This window comes from Somniosus microcephalus, chromosome 21 (genome assembly GCF_052327205.1).
Source record: "Somniosus microcephalus isolate GS21.2 chromosome 21, FLI_Smic_1.0, whole genome shotgun sequence".
Taxonomy (NCBI): Eukaryota; Metazoa; Chordata; class Chondrichthyes; order Squaliformes; family Somniosidae; genus Somniosus; species Somniosus microcephalus.
Window position 1 is genome coordinate 10,355,236 of NC_141007.1, and position 19,830 is coordinate 10,375,065.

The 19,830-nt window shown below is 47.9% G+C and overlaps 1 protein-coding gene across 1 annotated transcript in view; it reads right to left on the reverse strand.

The window, feature by feature from the left end:
• The window catches only part of LOC147102586 (protein HID1-like), a 173,713-nt gene that overhangs the window by 40,118 nt on the left and 113,765 nt on the right, over positions 1-19,830 (reverse strand). Inside the window, exons 10-12 of the mRNA XM_085964084.1 lie at positions 10,217-10,307; positions 6,161-6,312; positions 3,197-3,275 (exon numbers count right to left, since the gene is read on the reverse strand). Of these exons, the coding sequence (XP_085820210.1) occupies positions 3,197-3,275; positions 6,161-6,312; positions 10,217-10,307 (322 nt within the window). The remainder of the gene's footprint in view (positions 1-3,196; positions 3,276-6,160; positions 6,313-10,216; positions 10,308-19,830) is intronic.

The window sequence follows — 19,830 nt, forward strand, 5'->3', positions numbered from 1 at the left end:
GAGATCATGGCTGATCATCCAAACTCAGTACCCTGGCCCTGCTTTCTCCCCATATCCCTTGATCCCGTTAGCCTTAAGAAATATATCTAACTCCTTCTTGAATATATTTAATGAATTGGCCTCAACTGCCTTCTGTGGTAGAGAATTCCACAGGTTCACCACTCTCTGGGTGAAGAAATTCCTCCTCATCTCAGTCCTAAATGGCTTACCCCTTATCCTTAGACTGTAACCCCTGGTTCTGGACTCCCCCACCATCGGGAACATCCTTCCTGCATCTAGTCTGTCCAGCCCTGTTAGAATTTTATAAGTTTCAATGAGATCCCCTCTCATTCTTCTAAGCTCCAGCGAGTATAAGCCCAATCGACCCAATCTCTCCTCATACGTCATTCCTGCCATTCCAGGTATCAGCCTGGTGAATCTTCGCTGCACTCCCTCCATGGCAAGAACATCCTTCCTCAGGTAAGGGAGAATGCAGGCAGGAGGGGTGTGTTGCAATGTGAACTGTACTGCTTGAAGGTAGCGGTTTAGAGTCTATGCATTACAGCAAAGTATTCTGTATAGAGAAGATCTGAAAATGTTTAATGGCAATTGAATAATTCAACTGAATTGATGTTGACTGGGTACGGTAGTGCCATGGGTATGCAGCATGCAGACATTTCTTGCTACTGTTCACTTTTTGTTCAGGTGGTGAGGACCCCTGGAGCTAGAGGTGGTCCCCACTCAGGCACCTCATGTGCTGGTTTCCTGCTGGATCCGACACCCAGTGGTACAGGATCCACTTTCTGTTCACTCAGCATCACCTACTGCATATTCTGTGGCGCTGTACGACATCTCGACCTTCCTGATTTATCAACTGACCATCGTGGGGTAGATTTTATGAATGACCCAAGCTGGGAATTTGTGCCCTGTACAGTTTTCCATCCATTCGCTTTAACGTTGAGGACAATGTGTGGAGAACGCTGGACCCGTTTCCCATATGCCAAGCTGGCACAGAATGACATACATTTTGTTTCTCACCAGCTAAGGCCCAGCTCAATAAGGTAACAAATGGTAAGGCAGAGAACCAAGTTTGTCAGGAACAAAGCAAACATTGCATGTAAAAAGAACTTGCATTTCTATAGCGCCTTCCATGACCTTAGGACATCACAAAGCGTTTTGCAGCCAATGAAGTACTGCTGAGGTGTTGTCACAGTTGCCATGTGGGGAAACGTGGCAGCCAATTTGCGCACAGCAAGCTCCCACAAACAGCAATGTGATAATGGCCAGATAATCTGTTTTAGTGATGTTGCTTAAGGGAATAAACATTGGTCAGGATTCCGGGGAGAACTCCCCTGCTCTTTTTCAAAATAGTGCCGTGGGATCATTTACATTCACTTGAGAGCAGATGGGACCTCGGTTTAACGTCTCAATCGAAAGACGACACCTCCGACAGTGCAGCACTCCCTCAGTACTACACTGGGAGTGTCTCCGGAGCCACAACCTTCTGACTCAGAGGAGAGAGTGCTAAGAGAGATCTTCTTCTTCTTGGGCAGTCCCTCGGAGCCGAGGATGACTTGCTTCCACATTAAAAATGAGTTCTCAGGTGACTGATGAGTCCAATGCGGGACCTACAGTCTCTGTCACAGGTGGGGCAGACGGTGGTTGAAGGGGCGGGTGGGTGGGGTGCTTGGGTTGACGTGCGCTCCTTCCGCTGTTTGCGCTTGGCTTCTGCTTGCTCCCGGCGAAGAGACTCGAGGTGTTCGGCACCTTCCCGGATGCTTCTCCTCCACTTTGTGCGGTCTTGCGCCAGGGATTCCCAGGTGTCGGTGGGGATGTTGCACTTTTTCCAAGGAGGCTTTGAGGATGTCCTTGAAGCGTTTCCTCTGCCCACCTGGGGCTCTCTTGCCGTGTCGGAGCTCCGAGTAGAGCGCTTGTTTTGGGAGTCTCGTATCGGGCATGCGGACGATGCGACCCGTCCATCGGAGCTGATCGAGCGTGGTCAAAGCTTCGATGCTGGGGATGTTGGCCTGAGCGAGAACACGGACGTTGCTGCGCCTATCCTGCCAATGGATTTGCAGGATCTTGCGGAGGCAGCGTTGGTGGTACCTCTCCAGTGCTTTGAGGTGCCTGCTGTACATGGTCCATGTCTCTGAGGCATACAGGAGGGCAGGTATTACTACTGCTCTGTAGACCATGAGCTTGGTGCCGGGTTTGAGGTCCTGGTCTTCAAACACTCTCTTCCTCAGGTGACCGAAGGCTGCACTGGCACACTGAAGGCGGTGTTGGACTTCGTCGTTGACGTCTGCCCTTGTTGACAGTAGGCTCCCGAGGTTGACAGTAGGCTCCTCAAATTCGGCTGCCCTCAAAGGTTTGTCACCATCCTCCGCCTGCTTCACGACGACATGCAAGCCATGATCTTGACCAACGGTTCCACCACAGACCCAATTCATGTACGGACCGGGTCAAGCAAGGCTATGTCATCACACCAATGCTCTTCTCGATCTTTCTTGCGGCAATGCTCCATCTCACCCCCAGTAAGCTCCCCGCTGGAGTGAAGCTAATTTACAGAACAAACGGGAAACTGTTCAACCTCCGTCGCCTCCAGTCCAGATCCAAGGTCGTCCCTTCCTCTGTCGTCAAATTACAGTATGCAGACGACGCTTGCGTCTGCGCACACTCGGAAGTCGAACTCCAAACCATCGTTAACACCTTCACCGAAGCATCCAAGAGCATGGGCCTTGCACTAAACATCCATAAGACAAAGGTCCTCTACCAACCTGCCCCCGCCACACAGTACTGCCCCCCCGAGTATCAAAATCCATGACAAGGCCTTGGACAACGTGGACCACTTTTCATAAGAGAGATAATGGTGAGAGAGAGATCAAGGTTTATCAGGATCAAAGCAAACATCTGTGACGTATGAAAACTACTAAGCACTTGGTCTAAGCATTAAACAAAGCTTTAATCAACCGTTTTACAACATGGAGGTCTAGTTGTGTCCTTCACTAGTTCCTGTTAAGAATGTCCTGCGCAAGCTGGGCCCATGCCCGAGTATTTATACTCTCCCTGGACAGCGCCACCCATAGGCCGCTCAGTATTATTTCATAAGTCTTTCTTTCATGAATGACTGATTCATGTCAATCTGCATGTAGGTTTCATACAGCAACGGGAGACCCAACTAACAAACCAAAACCAGAAGCGTTCCCTCCAGACGTACCATTAACAACGATGGTGAGCAGACAGTCAAACAGAGGCTGTAGGCGCTGGTGCCCACTTGTGATAATCTTGTGAAACACCTGCCACGAAAGAAAGATCAGTCAAGACACAGAGCAGACATCCCAAACATATACAAACCCCATCCCCCACTGTGACTCCCTCTTTACACAGCTGTCCCCCTCAATGTGCACTCCCCCTCCAAAGGCAACATCCTCACCATGAAATCCCTCCAGTCTTGCACCGCCCATCTCTCAACCTCCTCCAGTCCCACGTTGCACCCGCTCTGCCCTCCCGCCCCTTCCCTCTGATCCGCCGTCAGTCACAGACTGCTGTTGCTCTCCTGCTCTCCCTAAACCCACCCCCACCTCCACCTTCGCCCATGTCTTTGGTCACCTGCCCTCATCACCGTCACTCCTGTTCGATGTTCAATCTCTTCCTCCATTTCTGAATCAACTTTCAGCTACGTTAGGTGTAGGGAGAAGGGTCTAGAGGGATGGGGCGGGGCGGGGCGGGTGGTGTAGGGTGTGAAAAGATAATTAGAGTGGGAGGAGTATTAACACTGGCATCGACCAGTTGTGTCGAATGGCCTGTTTCTGTGCTGCACCTTATATGTCATTCTATGTGAGCTGTTTAATCATTTCAAAGAACAAACGTGCATTTATATAGCGCCTTTCATGGCCTCAGGAGTCCCAAAGCACTTCACAGCCAATGAAGTACCTTTGAAGTGTAGTCTCTGTTGTAATGAAGCAAACTTGGCAGCCAAATCTGCGCACAGCAAGATCCCACATGCACCAATGAGATAAATGACCAGATTATTATTCATTATTATTATTGATGTTGGTTTGAGGGATCAATATTGGCCAGGACACCGGGGAGAATTCCATGATCATCTTCGAAATAGTGCCATGGGATCTTTTACATCCACCTGAAAGGGCAGACCGCGCCTCGGTGTAACGTCTCATCCGAGAGACGCCACTTCTGGCAGTATGGATTGGAATTTCTCTAACTGGCGTCAGCCTTGACTCAGTGGGTAGCACTCTCGCCTCAGAGTCAGAAGGTTGTGGGTTCAAATCCTACTCCAGAGACTTAGCACATAATCCAGGCTGACACTCCAGTGCAGTGCTGAGGGAGTGCTGCACTGTCGGAGGTGTTCTGGCCAATATTTCTCTCAGCCAACATCACTAAAATAGATTATCAGGTCATTATCACATCGCTGATTGTGGGACCTTGCTGTGCATAAATGATCTGCCATATTTACTTGCATTACAACAGTGACTACACTTCAAAAGTACTTAATTGACTTGAAAAGCGCTTTGAGTGGTGTGAAAGGTGCTACAGAAATGTTTCTTTCCTTTTAACTTTCATATTTTTAAACTGAATTCAAATTCTCAAACAACCTTGGTGGGATTTGAACTCACGTTCTCTGGATTACTAGTCCAGTAACATAACCGTTAAATCCCCGTACCCCTGACCATTAAATCCCCGTACCCCTGAACGTTAAATCCCCGTACCCCTGACCGTTAAATCCCCGTACCCCTGACCGTTAAATCCCCGTACCCCTGACCGTTAAATCCCTGTACCCCTGAACGTTAAACCCCCGTACCCCTGACCATTAAATCCCCGTACCCCTGACCATTAAATCCCCGTACCCCTGACCATTAAATCCCCGTACCCCTGACCATTAAATCCCCGTACCCCTGACCGTTAAATCCCCGTACCCCTGAACATTAAATCCCCGTACCCCTGAACATTAAATCCCCGTACCCCGACCGTTAAATCCCCGTACCCCCGACCGTTAAATCCCCGTACCCTTGACCATTAAATCCCCGTACCCGACCGTTAAATCCCCGTACCCGACCATTAAATCCCCGTACCCGACCATTAAATCCCCGTACCCTTGACCATTAAATCCCCGTACCCGACCGTTAAATCCCCGTACCCTTGACCATTAAATCCCCGTACCCCTGACCATTAAATCCCCGTACCCCCGACCATTAAATCCCCGTACCCTTGACCATTAAATCCCCGTACCCTTGACCATTAAATCCCCGTACCCCTGACCATTAAATCCCCGTACCCCCGACCATTAAATCCCCGTACCCCCGACCATTAAATCCCCGTACCCTTGACCATTAAATCCCCGTACCCCCGACCATTAAATCCCCGTACCCGACCATTAAATCCCCGTACCCGACCATTAAATCCCCGTACCCCCGACCGTTAAATCCCTGTACCCCTGACCATTAAATCCCTGTACCCTGACCATTAAATCCCCGTACCTGACCATTACATCCCCGTACCCCCGACCATTAAATCCCCGTACCCCCGACCATTAAATCCCCGTACCCCCGACCATTAAATCCCCGTACCTGACCATTACATCCCCGTACCCCCGACCATTAAATCCCCGTACCCCCGACCATTAAATCCCCGTACCCCCGACCATTAAATCCCCGTACCTGACCATTACATCCCCGTACCCCCGACCATTAAATCCCTGTACCCTGACCATTAAATCCCCGTACCCCCGACCATTAAATCCCCGTACCCCCGACCATTAAATCCCCGTACCCCCGACCATTAAATCCCTGTACCCTGACCATTAAATCCCCGTACCCCCGACCATTACATCCCCGTACCCCCGACCATTAAATCCCCGTACCCCCGACCATTAAATCCCCGTACCCCCGACCATTAAATCCCCGTACCCCCGACCATTAAATCCCCTTACCCCTGACCATTAAATCCCCGTACCCCCGACCACTAAATCCCCGTACCCCCGACCATTAAATCCCCGTACCCCCGACCATTAAATCCCCGTACCCCCGACCATTAAATCCCCGTACCCCTGGCCGTTAAATCCCCGTACCCCCGACCATTAAATCCCCGTACCCCCGACCATTAAATCCCCGTACCCCCGACCATTAAATCCCCGTACCCCCGACCATTAAATGCTAACACATACTACGATAAGAAGATCTGCGTGTGTTCCAGTGAAGACCGGGATGTCCATGGGCACACGGACTGAGTACGGTTTGTTCAGTCGGACACCAAAGTTGCGCTCTCCACTGAGGAGCAGGAGGATGAAGACCCCGATGTGCATCAAACCCACTCGAGCTACAAAAGGAAAGACAACTGTCAGATTCGTGTCGCTCTATCTATTCCCCCTCCTTTCTGTCAATTCCCTCCCCACCTCCCCCCAATGCACCCACACCTTGCTGGGGTACAAATCTCCCCCACCCCCCCTCCTCCCAGTGCAGAGCCCGCGTGACAGTCCTTCATGTGTGAATGTAGGCAGCAGGACATCTGACCACTGCAGGCAATATAGCCAAGCCCAATCCGGTCACACTCGAGCACACTCTCCAGCAGGGGTGACTGAACAGTGATCAGCAGCAGGAACCCCGGCCGACAGTCCCCTTGGCAATGCTACCCCAGTGAGATCAGCACAGGCCGAGGATCAGACCCAGGACTTTCCTTTCTGTACACCTCGCCCACTCACTGGGAAACCTCGCTGGGCCATCGAGGAGGAACTCACTCAAGGTTGTTAACAGATTTGGTTTATACAAAATCCACTCATGATGTTACACAAACAGACCCAATACATTCCTCTCAAAGCTGCAGCAACATCCGCACACCATATTGTACAACCTACGGACAGACAGGCAGAACAGCCCAACTTGATACGCTGACCTGCCTTTTGCCCTTCAAGTTAACTGACCTGCTGTGCACTTGCAGCATTCCCTATCTTTGAGATTTAAAGTGTTTCCAGTTTCCTCTTTTTATCTCAGTGTCAGCCGTGGCTCAGTGGGCAGCACTCCCACCTCTGAGTCAGAAGGTTGTGGGTTCAAGTCCCACTCCCGGGACTTGAGCACACAAAGCTAGGCTGACACTCTAGTGCAGTGCTGAGGGAGTGCCGCACTGTCTTTCGGATGAGACGTTAAACTGAGGCCCCGTCTGCTCTCTCAGGTGGATGTAAAAGATCCCTTGGCATTATTTCGAAGAGCAGGGGAGTTCTCCCTGGTGTCCTGGGGCCAATATTTATCCCTCAACCAACATCAATAAAACAGATGATCTGGGTCATTATCACATTGCTGTTTGTGGGATCTTGGTGTGCGCATATTGGCTGTCCCGTTTCCTACATTACAACAGTGACTACACTTCAAAAAGTACTTCATTGGCTGTAAAGCACATTGAGACATCCAGTGGTCGTGAAAGGCGCTATAGAAATGCAAGTCTTTCTTCCTTTCTTTCTCCATTCCTCCGACAGGAAGCAAGTGACTGCCGGCTGAGCAATTCCACAGCTGCAGGCCAGCAAATGTTAAACAGGGTGCGAGAGAGAGAAGCAGGTGACCAGACAGGCAGCTCCTTGGTCCCGCGCTCCCCTTTGAACCACCGACTGCTCCGGAACCTGCCACTGGCTGCTCCAGTTCCTGCTCCGGAATCTGCCACTGGCTGCTCCAGTTCTTGCTCCGGAATCTGCCACTGGCTGCTCCAGTTCCAGCTCCGGAATCTGCCACTGGCTGCTCCAGTTCCTGCTCCTGATTCTGCCACTGGCTGCTCCAGTTCCTGATTCTGCCACTGGCTGCTCCAGTTCCTGGTCTGCTCCTTCAGTCTCCCATTATCCTCATCAGGTACTGGAGGTTTAATGTGGAACTCTAGGAACTGTGCTTTTTTTGTAAGTCTAAATACTGCTGCGGTTAAACTTTCTTTCCACAGAATATGTCAATGACTCAACAATGTGCCACAGGAACTGGTCAGACCGGTTCCAGAATCAACATTTACCTGCCACAGAATTTGGTCCTCAATTACCGCAGAATTTCTGCAGCACTAACTCACACAGGCACAGGTCCTGGTTTGCAAAGTTTCATTTGGCAAATTTATGCAGTAACATCACTGCCGACACTGGGCTGTGTAATTATAGCTTCTGTCAAAACTTGGGTCGTGTCGCGAGAGGATTTTGTGGGTACTGGTGTCACTGTATAACAGGTGGGTACAGTACTGGTGGGGACAGGTCTGACGCTGTGTAACACTGGGGTACAGTACTGGTGGGCACAGGTCAGTCACTGTATAACACTGGGGTACAGTACTGGTGGGTACAGGTCTGTCACTATAACACTGGGGTACAGTACTGGTGGGTACAGGTCTGTCAGTGTATAACACGGGGTACAGTACTGGTGGGTACAGGTCTGTCACTATAACACTGGGGTACAGTACTGGTGGGTACAGGTCTGTCAGTGTATAACACTGGGGTACAGTACTGGTGGGTACAGGTCTGTCACTGTATAACACTGGGGTACAGTATTGGTGGGTACAGGTCTGTCAGTGTATAACACTGGGGTACAGTACTGGTGGGTACAGGTCTGTCACTAACACTGGGGTACAGTACTGGTGGGTACAGGTCAGTCACTGTATAACACGGGTACAGTACTGGTGGGTACAGGTCTGTCACTATAACACTGGGGTACAGGTCTGTCACTGTAACACTGGGGTTCAGTATTGGTGGGTCTGTAACTGGGATGAGAGCAACGTGGGATAAAGTAAGAGTATGGCACAAAGCAAGCATGCTACTGTGTGGTGTATTGGTGCTGATACATTAACTCAGTGATGTTGGTATATGATCTGCATGTCGAACTAAACTGTGTCTGTTTTGTAAGTACAACACAGGCTGGGAATATTGCATTGGTTTGTTCCTTCCCCTCCGCTACGTCTTTGCCATTTCCTCTCGCCTCCTTTCTCGTCGCTCCCTACTTCCCTAATCTGATAATGGTCCGTGCTCCTCCGAGACTCCACCCCTTAAGATTGACAATCTCCTCCCCAAACACAATCCCACCTCCGTCGTTGCAATCAAGACTCTCGCCACCTCTTGCTTACTTGATGTGTCGAGGCCACATGATGTTGCCGTGTGGCTCCCCAGCTCCAACACCAAGATAAACCTCACAGAGTTCTGATGCTGGCTTTGGCACGGTGGGAGCAGGCTGCAGCACCAGCACGGAACCTGTGCCAGGCAAATGCAGCGGCTGTCTGCCCCGCCTCCTTCAACCCAAGCTCGGTGTCCACTGAACGGGACTTATATACCAACATACAAAAATAACAGGGTGCAAAGACCAGCTGGTCCATCAAGCCTGCCCCACACTCGTGATGGCCGGAGCATCAGAACTAAACACTTCGGGGGAAAAATTCAGTTGATTGCGCCTCACGTTAGTGCCTTAAGAGGGCGCCAATTGGGGTGCAAAGCAACTAGCGCCCGGGCGCGGCGATGTCTGTGCCGCTCGTGAAATTAACTAGACATTTTGTGGCGACGCTGAACACTGCCGCCACGATCTCCTGTGCCGGCAGATTGTGACGTCAGTCAAGTGCGCAACGCCCCGAACTGGATATTGAGTGGCGCCCCTTGCCTTACCGCCTGCCGCTAGCAATGACAGGTTGAGGGGAGCGTTATGCTGTCAGAAAGGGACTGGGGGAGCGCTATTTAAAGGCGGCCGCTTCCTGCCTTTTTTTGTCGGTGACATTTTTGCACCACGCATTCTGAGAGAGAGAGAGAGACTTCTGGAGAGATTCAACGCTGTGTGAAGGAGTTTTGAGTACTGAGCAGCACTTTGCAGGTTTATTTTGATTTGTCCTTTCTTGCTTCGCCAGCGCTCTGAGGTAGCGCCTCGCTCCTCAGCCTTTGCACCTTAAGACAGGTGTGAAGCGCCTGATTTAGCGCTCCAATCACCTCCAGGGGCGATAAAAGTCAAGTTTGCTGTCGGAGGCGATAATTAGTGCCAGGCGCTAATCTTTGCGCACGGCCGATAACGGCGCCCCAAATGGGGCAATACCGAATTTATCCCCCTTCTTCCCTCCCATTGCCACATAATCTCCTGGGAGACTTCCAGATATGCCTCATCCCTTTTCATCAACCACGTGTCGGCTCCCTCGCCGTCGGCCTTGACCTTTCACCTCGGCCACTCAGTGGGTACAGAAAGTAATGAGGTGGTGTCGGAGCAGAGTATGGGGGGGGGGGGGTCAGAGGGCAGCTTACACTGGTCCGCTCTGGCGTCGTTCAGGTAATACAGGATGGGCACCAGGATATCCAGCACGTCACTGCTCTTCAGCGCATAGAAGAGAAATTTCTGGAAAAGAAGAAACCCAGAACATTCATTGAACGTAGAAGCAAAGAACTTTCTCGCACAAGAGACACCATTTGCCCCCTTTCTTAGAGCCATAGAATAGTATAGCACAGGAGGAGGCCCTTCGGCCCTTCGAGTCTGGGCTGGCTCTTATGAAGAGTAATCCAGTTATTCCCACTGCTCTGCATTTTCCCCATATCCCTGCAGTTTTTTCCTCATTCCAGTCATTATCCTGTTCCCCTTTGAAGGCGACTATTGAATCTGTATCCACCACCCCATCAGGCAGTGCATTCCAAATCCTAAACACTCGTTGCGTAAAGAAGTTTTTCCTCTGGTTCTTTAAATCTAGAATCACCCTAAATCTGGGCCCTCTGATTATCGACCCTTCAGCCATTGGAAACAGTTTCTCTTCATTGACTCTATCTAAACCCTTCATGATTTTATCAAGTCTCCTCTTAGCCTTCTCTGCTCCAAGGGAAACAACCCCAGTTTCTCCAGTCTATCCACATAATTGTATTCCCTCATCCCTGGAACCATTCTAGTAAATCTCCTCTGCACCCTCTCCAAAACCTTCACGTCCTTCCTATAGTGCGGTGCCCAGAATTGGACACAATACTCCAGCTGGGGCCGAACTAGTGTTTTATACAGGTTTAACATAACTTCCTGGCGTTTGTACTCTCTGCCTCTATTTATAAAGCCCAGGACCCTGTATGCTTTATTAACTGCTTTGTTAACCTGTCTTGCCACCGTCAAAGATTTGTGCACAAGCACCCTCAAGCTGCCTCCGGTGAACTGAGGTCACGTTCAGGGGGCTAGTCTTACACAGCTCCATTTTCCTGCCTTCTCACCAGGCCCTTTAATATTGCTCTTTATGAAATGGTCCTTTCCCTATTTGAACGATGGAATCAATTTAACACTGATCGTCACTTGTGGAGCAGCACGCCACGTTCCGAGAACGAAGATACATAGATACATAGATACATAGAAGATAGGAGCAGGAGTAGGCCATTCGGCCCTTCGTGCCTGCTCCGCCATTCGATGAGATCATGGCTGATCCTTTAATTCAATATCCCGTCCCCGCCTTCTCTCCGTAACCCTTAACCCCTTTTGCCCGTAGAAATATATCTAATTCCCTCTTAAATATATTTAATGAGCTGGCGTACACTGCCCTCTGTGGCAATGAGTTCCACAGGTTCACCACTCTCTGAGTGAAGAAATTCCCCCTCATCTCTGTCCTAAATGGTTTAGCCCTTATCCTTAAATTATGTCCTCTAGTTCTGTTCTCACCCGCCAAGGGAAACATTCCTTCTGCATCCAGTCTGTCTAGACCTGTCAGAATTTTATACACTTCTATGAGGTCCCCTCTCAATCTTCTAAACTCCAGTGTGTACATCCCTAAACTACATAGTCTCTCCTCATAGGTCATTCCCGCCATTCCTGGTATCAGCCTGGTGAATCGCCGCTGCACCCCCTCCATGGCAAGAACATCCTTCCTCAGATGAGGCGACCAAAACTGTACACAGTACTCGAGGTGTGGTCTCACCAGTGCCCTGTACAGCTGCAGCAAGGTATCCCTGTTCCTGTATTCTAACCCTTTTGCTATGAAGGCCAGCATACCGTTTGCCTTCTTGACCGCCTGTTGCACCTGCATGCTCGCCTTCAGTGACTGGTGTACAAGAACACCCAGGTCTCTCTGTACTTCCCCCTCTCCCAATCTATTGCCATTTAAATAATAATTTGCCCTCCCGTTCCTGCACCCAAGGTGGATAACTTCGCACTTGTCCACATTATAGTGCATCTGCCATTTATCCGCCCAATCGCCCAGTCTGTCCAAATCGCTCTGGAGCTTCCTGGTCTCTTCCTCTGAGCCCACCCCCCCTCCTAGTTTAGTGTCGTCTGCAAATTTGGAAATGCTGCATCCGACTCCCTGATCCAGGTCATTAATGTAAGATGTCTGGTAGTCTGTGGATTGGCTTTAACTGGTTCACTAATGTACATCAGGTGGAGAGCCTGCTGCCCCCCTAGCCAGTCTGACCGACACGCAACTACAATCCCACTCTATGTATTTGACTTCTCGTCTATCCCTGTGTATTACAGTGCTAGTCGATCCCAGTGTATTGCCGTGTGAATCTATCCCTCTGTATTAGTCATAGAGTCATTACAGCATAGGAGGCCATTCGGCCCATCGAGTCCGTGCCGGCTCTCTGTAGAACAATCCAGTCAGTCCCATTCCCACGCTCTATCGCCGTAGCCCTGCAGATTTATTTCCCTCAAGTGCCTATCCAGTCTCCCCTTGAAAACATTGAGTGTCTCCGCTTCCACCACTTCCGTCGGCAGCGAGTTCCAGGTCCTCACCACTCGCTGCGTAAAAAAAATGTTCCTCACGTCCCCCCCGTATCTCTTGCCCAAAACCTTAAATCTGTGTCCCTTAGTCCTTGTACCATCAACTAGTGGGAACAGCCTTTCCCCGTCTAGCCTATCCAAACCCGTCATAATCTTGTACACCTCGATCAAATCACCCCTCAACCTCCTTTGCTCTAATGAAAACAAATCCAGCTTCTCCAACCTGTCCTTGTAGCAAAGATCCCCCATCCATGGAACCATTCTGGTAAATCTCCTCTGCACCCTCTCAAGGGCCTTCACATCCTTCCTAAAGTGTGGTGACCAGAACTGGATGCAATACTCCAGTTGCGGCCTAACTAGCGCTTTATAAAGGTTCAGCATAACTTCTCTACTTTTGTACCCAATACCTCTATTTATGAAGCCCAAGATCCCATATGCTTTGCTAACTACTCTCTCAATATGTCCTGCCACCTTCAGGGACCTATGCACATTAACTCCCAGGTCCCTCTGTCCCTGCACACTATTTAAAACTGTGCCATTAAGTGTATATTGCCTCTCCCTGTTCCTTCGGCCAAAATGCATCACCTCACACTTCTCTGTATTAAATTCCATCTGCCACTTGTCTGCCCATTCTGCTAGCCTTTCTATGTCCTGTTGCAGTCGATTAGTATCATCCTCACTGTTTGCCACACCCCCAAGTTTGGTGTCATTGACAAATTTTGAAATTCTACTCTGTATTCCAATGTCCAGGTCATTTATATATATCAAAAAAAGCAGTGGCCCCAGCACTGACCCTTGGGGAACACCACTGTCTACCATCCTCCAGTCTGAAAACAGCCATTTACCACAACTCGCTATTTTCAGTCCTTAAGCCAATTCCTTATCCAAGCTGCCACTGACCCACCGATTCCATGAGCCTCAATTTTGTTAACCAGCCTTCTATGTGGTACTTTGTCAAACGCCTTTCTAAAATCCATGTAGACAACATCCAGTGCATTCCCTTCATCAATCCTCTCTGTTACCTCATCAAAAAATTTAATTAGATTAGTCAAACACGATCTTCCTTTTACAAATTCGTGTTGGCTCTCCCTAATTAGCTTAAACCTCTCCAAGTGCACGTTAATTTTTTCCTTGATTATTGTTTCTAAAACTTTACCCACCACTGATGTTAAACTGACCGGCCTGTAGTTACTAGGATTCTCCTTACACCCTTTCTTCAACAATGGTGTCACATTTGCCACTTTCCAATCCTCAGGCACCTCCCCCGCATCTAGGGAAGATTGGAAAATTAGGGCAAGCCCTTCCGCTATCTCCTCCCCCAGTTCCCTTAGCACCCCCCATCCCTGGGATGCAAGCCATCTGGATCAGGCGCCTTGTCCACTCTAAGTATACCCAGCCTTTCTAATATATCCTATCAATTTTCACCCCTTCCATTGCTTCTATTTTTTCCACTTCTACCGATATTTTGTCAGCATCCACCTCCTTAGTAAACACCGATGCAAAGTACTCATTGAGTATTCCAGCCTTGCCCTGCGCCTCTAAGCATATATCACCTTCTTTGTCCCTAATAGGCACCACCCTGCCTCTTACTACCTGCTAACTGTTTTGGGTTCCCTTTTATGTTAATCGCCATTCTACTCTCATATTCTCTCTTTACCAATCTTATTTTCATCTTCACTTCCCCTCTCAACTTATTGTATTTGGTCTGGTTCTCTCGAAGAATTCAACTGACATGCATCATACACCCTATGTTTTTGTTTCATCATCTTCTCTATCTCCCTCGTCATCCAAGGAGCCCTTGCTTTGGTTCCCTTACCCTTCCCTCTTGTTGGAATGTACCTAGCCTGTACCTGGAACATCTCCTCCTTAAAGATCACCCATTGTTCCATTACAGCTTTTCCTGTCAGTCTTTGGTTCCATTTTACCCTGGCTAGATCCTTTCGCACCCCATTGAAGTTAGCCCTATTCCAGTTTAGAAGTTCCACTCTAGATTGTTCCTTGCTCCTCTCCATTGCTAATCTAAATCTTATAATACGATGATCACTCGTCCCCGAGTGTTCTCCCACAGACACTTGGTCGACCTGGCCCACCTCATTCCCCAGCACCAGATCCAGCAATGCCTCCTTCCTAGTTGGGCCAAGAACATACTGGTCAAGGAAATTCTCCTGAACACATTTCAGAAATTCCTCCCCCCTCCTTTCCCTTTACCCAAGCATTATCCCAATCGATATTTGAGTAATTAAAGTCCCCCCAATATCACTACTCTATAGCTCTTGCATGTCTCTGTGATTTCCCTGCAGATTTGCTCCTCTACCTCCCTCTCACTATTTGGAGGCCTGTAGAATACCCCCAATAGCGTGATCAGACCCTTTTTGCTCCTCAACTCTAACCAAATGGATTCTGTCCTTGTCCCCTCAAGAACACCCTCCCTTTCCAACACTACAATTCCTTAATCGGCACTGCCACCCCACCTCCCTTTTTTCCCTCCCTATCTTTGCTGAACACTTTGTAGCCTTGAATATTAGGTGCCCAGTGCTCACCGTTTTTAAGCCACGTTTCCGTTATTGCCACGTTAATTGTGCTTGTAGCTTCCCAACATTATTCACCACACTTTGTGCATTTACGTACATGCATTCTCAACCTATTTTTCGTAGTCTGCTCCTATCTAATATGTTACTACTTCCGCCTTTAGTACTACCTTCTTCTCTAGTACTATCCAACACTCTCTCTTTTCTACTCCTATATGCTGGTGCCCAACCCCTTGCCAAGTTAGTTTAAACCTTCGTATTGCAGTGTGAGCCGATCCCTGTGTATTGCAGTGTGAGTCTATCCCTGTGTATTAGTGTGTGTCTATCCCTGTGTATTAGTGTGAGTCTATCCCTGTGTATTACAGTGTGAGTCTATCCCTGTGTATTACAGTGTGTGTCTATCCCTGTGTATTACAGTGTGTGTCTATCCCTGTGTATTACAGTGTGTGTCTATCCCTGTGTATTACAGTGTGTGTCTATCCCTGTGTATTACAGTGTGAGTCTATCCCTGTGTATTACAGTGTGTGTCTATCCCTGTGTATTACAGTGTGTGTCTATCCCTGTGTATTACAGTGTGTGTCTATCCCTGTGTATTACAGTGTGTGTCTATCCCTGTGTATTACAGTGTGAGTCTATCCCTGTGTATTACAGTGTGTCTATCCCTGTGTATTACAGTGTGTGTCTATCCCTGTGTATTACAGTGTGTGTCTATCCCTGTGTATTACAGTGTGAGTCTATCCCTGTGTATTACAATGTGAGTCTATCCCTGTGTATTACAGTGTGTGTCTATCCCTGTGTATTACAGTGTGAGTCTATCCCTGTGTATTACAATGTGAGTCTATCCCTGTGTATTACAGTGTGAGTCTATCCCTGTGTATTAGTGTGTCTATCCGTGTATTACAGTGAGTCTATCCCTGTGTATTACAGTGCGAGTCTATCCCTGTGTATTAGTGTGAGTCTATCCCTGTGTATTACAATGTGAGTCTATCCCTGTGTATTACAGTGTGTGTCTATCCCTGTGTATTACAATGTGAGTCTATCCCTGTGTATTACAGTGTGAGTCTATCTCTGTGTATTACAGTGTGAGTCTATCCCTGTGTATTACAGTGTGAGTCTATCTCTGTGTATTACAGTGTGAGTCTATCCCTGTGTATTAGTGTGTCTATCCGTGTATTACAGTGAGTCTATCCCTGTGTATTACAGTGTGTGTCTATCCCTGTGTATTACAGTGTGAGTCTATCCCTGTGTATTACAATGTGAGTCTATCCCTGTATATTACAGTGTGTGTCTATCCCTGTGTATTACAGTGTGAGTCTATCCCTGTGTATTACAATGTGAGTCTATCCCTGTGTATTACAGTGTGAGTCTATCCCTGTGTATTAGTGTGTCTATCCGTGTATTACAGTGAGTCTATCCCTGTGTATTACAGTGTGTGTCTATCCCTGTGTATTACAGTGTGTGTCTATCCCTGTGTATTACAGTGTGAGTCTATCCCTGTGTATTACAATGTGAGTCTATCCCTGTGTATTACAATGTGAGTCTATCCCTGTGTATTACAGTGTGTGTCTATCCCTGTGTATTACAGTGTGTGTCTATCCCTGTGTATTACAATGTGAGTCTATCTCTGTGTATTACAATGTGAGTCTATCCCTGTGTATTACAGTGTAAGTCTATCCCCATGTATTACAGTGTGAGTCTATCCCTGTGTATTACAGTGAGTCTATCCCTGTGTATTACAGTGCGAGTCTATCCCTGTGTATTAGTGTGAGTCTATCCCTGTGTATTAGTGAGTCTATCCCTGTGTATTACAGTGGGTGTCTATCCCTGTGTATTAGTGAGTCTATCCCTGTGTATTACAGTGTGAGTCTATTCCTTTGTATTACAGTGTGAGTCTATCCCTGTGTATTAGTGTGTATATCCCTGTGTATTACAGTGTGAGTCTATCCCTGTGTATTACAGTGTGAGTCTATTCCTTTGTATTACAGTGTGAGTCTATCCCTGTGTATTAGTGTGTATATCCCTGTGTATTACAGTGTGAGTCTATCCCTGTGTATTACAGTTTGAGTCTATCCCTGTGTATTACAGTGTGAGTCTATCCCTGTCGGGCAGCACGGTGGCATAGTGGTTAGCACTGTTGCCTCACAGCGCCAGGGACCCGGGTTCGAATCTGGCCTCGGGCGACTGTCTGTGTGGAGTTTGCACATTCTCCCCGTGTTTGCGTGGGTTTTCTCCGGGTGCTCCGGTTTCCTCCCACAGTCCAAAGATGTGCGGGTTAGGTTGATTGGCTATGATAAATTGACCCTTAGTGTTAGGGGGGTTACAGGGATAGGGTGGGATATGTGTTGGTGTAGGGGTTACGGTGATCGGGTGGGATATGTGTCGGTGCAGGCTCGATGGGCTGAAATGGCCTCTATCTGCACTGTGGGGATTCTGTGATTCTGTGATATTACAGTGCGAGTCTATCCCTGTGTATTACAGTGAGTCTATCCCTGTGTATTACAGTGTGAGTCTATCCCTGTGTATTACAGTGTAAGTCTATCCCCGTGTATTACAGTGTGTGTCTATCCCTGTGTATTACAGTGTGAGTCTATCCCTGTGTATTAGTGTGTATATCCGTGTATTACAGTGTGAGTCTATCCCTGTGTATTACAGTGAGTCTATCCCTGTGTAGTACAGTGAGTCTATCCCTGTGTATTACAGTGTGAGTCTATCCCTGTGTATTACAGTGTGAGTCTATCCCTGTGTATTACAGTGAGTCAATCCCTGTGTATTACAGTGTGAGTCTATCCCTGTGTATTACAGTGAGTCTATCCCTGTGTATTACAGTGTGAGTCTATCCCTGTGTATTACAGTGAGTCTATCCCTGTGTATTACAGTGTGAGTCTATCCCTGTGTATTACAGTGTAAGTCTATCCCCGTGTATTAGTGTGTGTCTATCCCTGTGTATTACAGTGTGAGTCTATCCCTGTGTATTACAGTGTAAGTCTATCCCCGTGTATTACAGTGTGTGTCTATCCCTGTGTATTACAGTGTGAGTCTATCCCTGTGTATTACAGTGAGTCTATCTCTGTGTATTACAGTGTGAGTCTATCCCTGTGTATTACAGTGTAAGTCTATCCCCGTGTATTACAGTGTGTGTCTATCCCTGTGTATTACAGTGTGAGTCTATCCCTGTGTATTACAGTGTGAGTCTATCCCTGTGTATTACAGTGTGAGTCTATCTCTGTGTATTAGTGTGTCTATCCCTGTGTATTACACTGTAAGTCTATCCCTGTGTATTAGTGTGTCTATCCCTGTGTATTACAGTGTGAGTCTATCCCTGTGTATTACAGTGTGAGTCTATCCCTGTGTATTACAGTGAGTCTATCCCTGTGTATTACAGTGTGAGTCTATCCCTGTGTATTACAGTGTAAGTCTATCCCTGTGTATTACAGTGTAAGTCTATCCCCGTGTATTAGTGTGTGTCTATCCCTGTGTATTAGTGTGAGTCTATCCCTGTGTATTACAGTGAGTCTATCCCTGTGTATTACAGTGTGAGTCTATCCCTGTGTATTACAGTGAGTCTATCCCCGTGTATTAGTGTGTCTATCCCTGTGTATTACAGTGTGAGTCTATCCCTGTGTATTACAGTGAGTCTATCCCTGTGTATTACAGTGTGAGTCTATCCCTGTGTATTACAGTGTGAGTCTATCCCTGTGTATTACAGTGTGAGTCTATCCCCGTGTATTACAGTGTGTGTCTATCCCTGTGTATTACAGTGTGAGTCTGTCTCTGTGTATTAGTGTGTCTATCCCTGTGTATTACAGTGTAAGTCTATCCCTGTGTATTAGTGTGTCTATCCCTGTGTATTACAGTGTGAGTCTATCCCTGTGTATTACAGTGAGTCTATCCCTGTGTATTACAGTGTGAGTCAATCCCTGTGTATTACAGTGAGTCTATCCCTGTGTATTACAGTGTGAGTCTATCCCTGTGTATTACAGTGAGTCTATCCCCGTGTATTACAGTGTGTGTCTATCCCTGTGTATTACAGTGTGAGTCTATCCCTGTGTATTACAGTGTAAGTCTATCCCCGTGTATTACAGTGTGTGTCTATCCCTGTGTATTACAGTGTGAGTCTATCCCTGTGTATTACAGTGTGAGTCTATCCCTGTGTATTACAGTGTGAGTCTATCTCTGTGTATTAGTGTGTCTATCCCTGTGTATTACAGTGTAAGTCTATCCCTGTGTATTACAGTGTAAGTCTATCCCTGTGTATTACAGTGTGTCTATCCCTGTGTATTACAGTGAGTCTATCCCGGTGTATTACAGTGTGAGTCTATCCCTGTGTATTACAGTGTGAGTCTATCCCTGTGTATTACAGTGAGTCAAACCCTGTGTATTACAGTGTGAGTCTATCCCTGTGTATTACAGTGTGAGTCTATCCCTGTGTATTACAGTGTGAGTCTATCCCTGTGTATTACAGTGAGTCTATCCCTGTGTATTACAGTGTGAGTCTATCCCTGTGTATTACAGTGTGAGTCTATCCCTGTGTATTACAGTGTAAGTCTATCCCTGTGTATTACAGTGTAAGTCTATCCCTGTGTATTACAGTGTGTCTATCCCTGTGTATTACAGTGTGAGTCTATCCCTGTGTATTACAGTGAGTCTATCCCTGT